The sequence below is a fragment of the Mya arenaria genome, chromosome 14 (assembly GCF_026914265.1).
Source record: "Mya arenaria isolate MELC-2E11 chromosome 14, ASM2691426v1".
In the NCBI taxonomy this organism is placed as follows: domain Eukaryota; kingdom Metazoa; phylum Mollusca; class Bivalvia; order Myida; family Myidae; genus Mya; species Mya arenaria.
Window position 1 is genome coordinate 29058435 of NC_069135.1, and position 6922 is coordinate 29065356.

Consider the following 6922-nt stretch of genomic DNA (forward strand, 5'->3'; position numbering starts at 1 on the left):
AAAGAGCATAAAGGTTCCGGCCAGATTGGTAATAGAAGCCATCTCAAAGTCAACTAAATAACTGGAAACATAGTTATGATTCTCCAAAACCTGATCATTACTTAACTAATCCGATATTTATTATGGTCACACACACACACACACACACACACACACACACACACACACACATATATATATATATAAATATGATCATATAATGATCAGGTTTTGGAGAATATACATATATATATATTGTTCAAGGCAGTTTTGGTTTTAACTGAAAATGTAGCCTCTGTGGTGCAAACAAGCAACTTAAGGCAAACAGAGTATGACCATCTCTTACTTCTTATGGTGACAACAGGACCAAAAAGCAATAAAGAAAATATTTAGAAATTATTCGTACTATTATTTTATTTATTCTTTTTTAATCCCTTTTCAAACAATATTAAAGTACCCTGTATTATAATTTGTACTGTTACAGCAAATAAACCATGTGAAAATAAAGCATTCAGACAACACATCAATATACGATAAAGTTACTCCTTCTACCCTCCTCAAATTTTTTAACACCAAGCCAAATAGCACTGTTAAATCTTTTCTACATGTGGTATCATATCTTACATCACTATAGTCTGTAGTTGAAATGATCCGTCTTTTGTATCTATGACTGAACCAGGTCTACAATAGCATTTCTTTTCCTAAGTCCACTCTTTGATTCACGCATAATGTCATTGCAATAATTCACTTCTTCCGTCTCTGCGATACCTTCCTGAATATACTCCTGAATGTCTTCAAACGTAGATAAGCAGATTTGGTGAATGGCACAACAACTCAGTATTATATGCACAACAGTTTGAATATTATACAGTTCAACGCATTTCAAACGCCGAAAACGACCCTTTAGAGCTCCGAATGCACGTTCAATGACCATTCTTGTCGAACTGTGTTTAAAGTTGTATACTTTTTGTGCTTTGTTCAAGTTACCGAAATCTTTAAAGGGCACTAGTAACCACGATGCTATCGGATAGGCAGCGTCTCCGAGGAGATGTGTGTCATGTTGAAACATACCGTCAGCGTTGTCATCGGCCTTCTCACAAAGGGGAGAATTTCTTAAAACGCGTGCATCGTGCACGGAACCAGGCCAACCACAGTAGATGTCGATGAATCTCATATTGTGGTCACAAACTGCTTGTAAAATCACAGATGGAAAACCTTTCCTGTTGATGTAATTTTCTGGATATTCTGTGGGTGTTCTTATTGGGATGTGGCTTCCATCGACAGCTCCGATGATCCCAGGAAAACCTTGCATTTCTTTAAAACCATTCTCAATAGTTTGAAGTGCACGCCTTGAAGGCCATGTTACAACCATATGTAGTAAATGAGAGGAGATGAGTCGTGACACACCATGCACAATGTCGTGTACAGAAGTTTCACAAATACCAAACATATCTGCAATAGCCTGATAGTGTAACTGGGTTGCAATATAATACACTAGTTTAAATCAAATACAGTGGTTCAAGGTCTTTCATTGTTGTACCGCACTTTCTTCCACAATACTGAAAAAACAAAATCATAATTATAAGAGTGCATGTAAATTCCTATCTGTTTTTTGCTTTTCGTCTATCATAAACATAGTTCAGAAGTTTTTTTATGGCAGTGTTGTGAGTCATAACTATGGTTTAAATGTTTGAAAATTAAGAAAACATTTACCGCGAGTATTTCAAGATGGTGTTTATATGGACAAATAATAAACTTGACGAAACTTAAGACTTTTCATCTCATATTCCCTTGACATTTCTGTTGTTAATCTAAAACATGTAGCAGCAAACTAAGTTAGATTTATTTTCCACATATGTACATACACACACTTATAACCGGGTAAGTATTGGTACATCTGATTATTAGTTTTGAGGAAAAGGGATAAAACATAATGGATATTGCAAAACCAAGAAGCGTAGTATCGACTTACATCAGTCATCCATTGAACTTAAATGAAAAACGAAAACCTGTTGTAGTTTCAACAAAAGTACCTCCCAGCAGCTGTTCCATGGGTGCAAGCTGCCCCCGACCCAGAAAAACCAGCTGTCATCTGCTGCCTATAACAGAACAGAACATATATTTTATTACAACAAACATGGACCTGGTACATTTGTCATTGTACTTGTATGTTGAGAACGAGTGTTATATCCGAAAAAAGTATTGTTTAAATTCAATATAATTGATAAACAATCAATAACAGCTCAAAATTAGATGGAATGCATATATGAATAATGATAGTAGCTGGTAAACATCATTAAAAAGAAACACCAAAATATCTACCGGACTTTATGTAAATAAAACTAAAACTGTCCATTTTCTTATTATCGATACTAAAAACTGTTGATTTGCTTATAATTGACACTGCTACTAAAACTGTCCAAACTGTTGTGATTGACACTTAAATGTTATTGCAACAGAGACTGTCCATTTTCTTATTTTGACACTTTAAAAGCTTTGATCTCCTACTAAAACTCGCGAGTTCACAGACGTAGTGATTGCTTTATCTTACTTACTCAATGGCTCCTTCAAGGCAGGGCCTTTTTTCTTTTTCTTTTTCCACCACCTTTTGCAGCTCACTGTTAAAGGAATAGACGCAATTTGTTACTGTATACAGTGTATATATACCACGGAAAAATACGTAATAAATGCTACGTCGGAAGGCCACATATTTCTTCGAATGATGACTTAAAACAAGGATGACTATTCTTTTTGTGCACCATCTTAAATTTAACAAATGGCAGTCTATCTGCCTTAAGAGACCCGCCTTTATTATCGGAGTTTGATTAGGTGATAAGTTTTATCAAACACTTCACTAACCTGTTTCCAAAATATTGTTTCGATTGTTCTCCAGGCGGCGGTTTTGTAAAATGTTTTTCGAAGTATTTTAAAGAAACTAAACTCTCAATCAAACACTTATAAAATACCGAAGGCGGGGCTATATGAGCGGTGTTGTCTGCGCCATGTTTCATTTAATAACGGTGAATAAATAGTTTTCTTTGTTTAAAGCCTTCATGTTAAGCTAGATATTGCCTTTCGACGTAGCATTTATGCCTTAATTTATCACGTGGTGTACTCACACTGTGTATACAGACTCTTAAGAAAACGAATAGTAGTGTTCAAGTTAGTAATCTCCATATAAAAATGCATGATTGCTGTATTCTGATCTAGTCCATTTGCCTATTAACTTAGATTTGTGCAAACAGGATCTGTCGCCTGTCTGAAGGTCAAAAATTGTTCTAGTAAAGGTCGCCATGACCTTGATATTTGACTTATTAATACCAAAAATAAATAAAAATCGTAATAAAATGTTGATGTTCCCTAAACCGCCATATTCCTTTATTGACATGTATTGTCGCTACCATTTAAATGAAATAAATGTTAAAATGTACATTTTTTGTCTCTGAGTGTAATTTATCACTTAAATTAAGCAGGTTTGCTGAAATTGGCTGTATTATAAAAACAATGCCTTAGAGAATAAGGTGTTTCCAAGAGGCGGAGGCCATAACTTGTTTTGAGAATCACACACAGCTGTCTTACGTAATTGTCTGATGGCCCTGACCATATGTTAGAAGTATGAAGTCAGTTAAATGAATGATGTATGACTAAAAAAAAACATGCGCCAAAACTTCAACTGTGTGCGGGCGTACACACCGAAGCAGCCGACGCCAGGGTGCAGTAGAAAAGCTCTTCCCTATTCTTCGTACAGTCGAACTAAGTTTAAACTAAACAAACCTATCTTGACGATTGGATGAATATTGAATATATTCTAATCAAGTAATAATTATGCCCGTTTCATCATAATTACCTGATTGTTACATTGGCCCTTTTCAAATCCCTTTTCAGGCTTTGAATAGTTTTCCTGAAACAAAATTATATGTATGTATGAAATGTATCACCATTTTCTATGTTGTACTAAATGTTATAAAACCGTTACTGGTCACTTATATATCATAAAAGGTTATTCTCAAAATCAGAAAATAATTCCGTTATGATTATAATCATTCCGAAATCCCCACTGTTCCTAGAACATGACAACGATCTCTAATGAGCAAACCTTTAAGGCGTTTTTTTGTTGTTTCTAAAACATGCTTCAAGTTTGTGTTGTTTAATATACACAATTACTCGGGTTTGATTCTAGAAACGTATTCTGACAATACTGTCTTTAAGGTTACAGACCTTGTCTTATTTCTAGTTGTGGTAATTCCCCTTATTGCTGGCTAAAGAACGTGGGCTATTTAATTTGTGCATGTTATTTTGAATGTTCTGTTAATATATCTATTGTTCACATGTCGCTATTACACAAAAGTTAATACAGTTTATGATGCCTACTCTGTGAAACATATGTGATCAATTATCGTCTCAATGCCAAATCCAATGAGTTTATACATAAGTATCTGATATACCTACTCCAGTTGATAGATATACTTACGCATCATCTCGTTCCTTCTGAAAATAACAAAGGGTTAAGTTAATAAAAGCAGATTTTATAGTGATCTATTTAAATGACATAAATTTTAAAAATATATTTTCACCAACCATGGCGGATTCTTCCATCAATCGACATGATCTTCAGGCCCCAATTTCTCGAAACTTCTTAAGTCCCTTAAAACAAGAGTAAGCTAATCTCACTATTTTTGTTTTTCTATATTATGCGTAACATTTACTTCTGCGAGAGGTTTTATACGTTAACAATATTTTTTTGTATGATAATCACAATCAACTTTTTTTCATTTATCAAAATCTATTTTCATTATGTATTTTGGCTAATTGAAATAAGCGACTTAAGCCTGTTAAGCTTAAGAAGTTTCGAGACATTGGGGCCAGGGCGTTATTGATCCATCTCAATATATAGTTTCTGATAAGACCGATGGGACTCGTTTAGAAAGCTTTTAGTATTCTCTTATAAAAAACCGAATACAAATAATATTTTAGATTCATGTTTAAGCCGAATTTTGTAAATCCAAGCTTTAACAAGAGCGTTCATTCGACAGCGCGCTCGACTAAACGCCGCTTTGTCTTTTATATGAATGCATGTATGATGTTAATTGTGCAGTTCATAAATGATTAAATAAGTCAAATAAAAAGTATTTTAAGGGCAATAGTTTGTGGTAAGCTCAATATTGTGTAACGTAACCTAATTTTGTGTTGTGTGAAGTATGAAGTCCATTGAATGAACGGTATTAGAAATATAAGTCAACAAAATGAACTTTATTTGAGATTTGAGATAAAACCCCAAGATGCCTTAAAACTTCTAAACTAAAGTCCACCAATGGCCAAACTGTATTTAGGATAACAAGGAGTTACATAGCCTTATTGTTTGGCCGTTTCTGTGTGAAGTATGAAGTTAATTGAATGAATGATATAAAAGTTATTAGTGAACACTCCAGCTTGTCCTTTACCTTTAACCAAGGATCCATAGTCAATCAGGGGCAATAATTAGTCATTCTAAAATGCCGTCCAGGCTTTTTAATGATGGTTTGCATGAAGGGTATTGGACATATAAGTGAAAATCTCAACTTGCCCTAAAACTTCAACTTCACGCCGACGCCGATGCCGACGCTGGAGCGAGTAGTATAGCCCTCCTTATTCTTCGAATAGTCGAGCTAAAAATGTTCATTTATGATTTCTAAAATGTATTGTTGCCATTAGCGTTTCAATTTTAAACGTTAAAACTGTTTTCGAGTGATTATATCTTTCCCGTGTAAATGTGACGTCATATGATAAACTGTTTCCGGTTACGGCCAGGTCGTTCTTTTAATACGATGGGTGGAAAAGAATGAATGTAAGGGTCTCTAAACATTCGGAACTCCTCGGCCTTTTTTTTAGAAAACAACCTCGGATGTTTGCCGGTACGTCATTTGAACTAGTTCGTATTTTTTTAATTATGTCATTAATTAAAATTAGTGTTTTAGAGTTGTATTTATTAGTTTTAAGTTTTAATTGATTGCCAGTTAAGTGTTTTATTGCAAACATAATTAAGATTTCCACGAGTTAAGACATACATTTTATCTGCTAAATAAAATTACTACACGATCTACTTGCAGCGGACTTAAACGTACCTCTTTTGGAGTATGTAAACATAAGTATGTCCAAATACATCCGAGGTTGTTTTCTAAAAAAATGGCCGAGGAGTTTCGAATGGTTGTCTAAAATGAAATCAAGTGTTGTTCTTTTTTTGACAATCCTCGAAAGAAACAATGAATTACTGGCGTTAAATATAAGAAATGAATTGCATGATTTATGTCATAATTCGGGATATTAAAACAGTTGGGCTGGTTCATGTACGCTAGGAGTCCTTCACTCACCACACACTTTAACCAGCCCATCTACGTTGTACGTTTATACCCCGAGAATGACATTAATCACACAATTTCTTCCCTGAATACAAGTGTAAACTGTATTATAAATATGTTGTTTTTTCTCCATTTAAACGCTTAAGTAGGCAGTTCGAGTATTGCCATGCGCGGTCCTTTCGGTTCGGAGACCAACAAAGAAGGCTTACTGTCTTAGCGTTCAGCGCAAACTGCCTATCTAATGCCTCTATACTAGCCAGTGGTCCTTCGCGAGCTTATAAATTTCCAACTTAATAAAACTAGATAATGGCTTAGTAGATATCTAGCGGCTATTATCGCTACCAAATAAGCACAATGACAAATGAAATCCTGAATTATTTGTTCTGCGATCACATTGGCGGAGGCACGAGTCTGAAAAAATCATTTTAATTAAAGACTTTTAATTTCTCGTTTTCTATTGCATACACTCAAGATTTGTGTAATACTATTATGTAGCATATACAATTGGAATTCACCAACATCGACTGCAGCATATTAAATATATGAAAATAGCTAGAGCTTCCCACAGACGAATGATTTAAACTTCATTAAAACACTTCTAACAAACA

The 6922-nt window shown here is 34.6% G+C and overlaps 1 protein-coding gene across 1 annotated transcript; it reads right to left on the reverse strand.

Moving 5' to 3' along the window:
- Positions 1-643: 643 nt before the first annotated feature.
- On the reverse strand, positions 644-1291 carry LOC128215981 (putative nuclease HARBI1). Its single transcript, XM_052922579.1, has 2 exons — positions 1051-1291; positions 644-771 (listed from the first exon to the last, which is right to left on the reverse strand). The coding sequence occupies exons 1-2, from the start codon at positions 1289-1291 to the stop codon at positions 644-646; spliced, it is 369 nt and encodes a 122-aa protein (XP_052778539.1).
- Positions 1292-6922: the final 5631 nt, after the last annotated feature.

Bases quoted from the DNA above. Each gene is read 5' to 3' on its own strand.
- LOC128215981 (XM_052922579.1), bottom strand. From the start codon at position 1,291: ATGCAAGGTTTTCCTGGGATCATCGGAGCTGTCGATGGAAGCCACATC. The intron at 772-1,050 runs GTATGTTTCAAC...CTACGTTTGAAG, and splicing joins GGCCGATGACAACGCTGACG to ACATTCAGGAGTATATTCAG.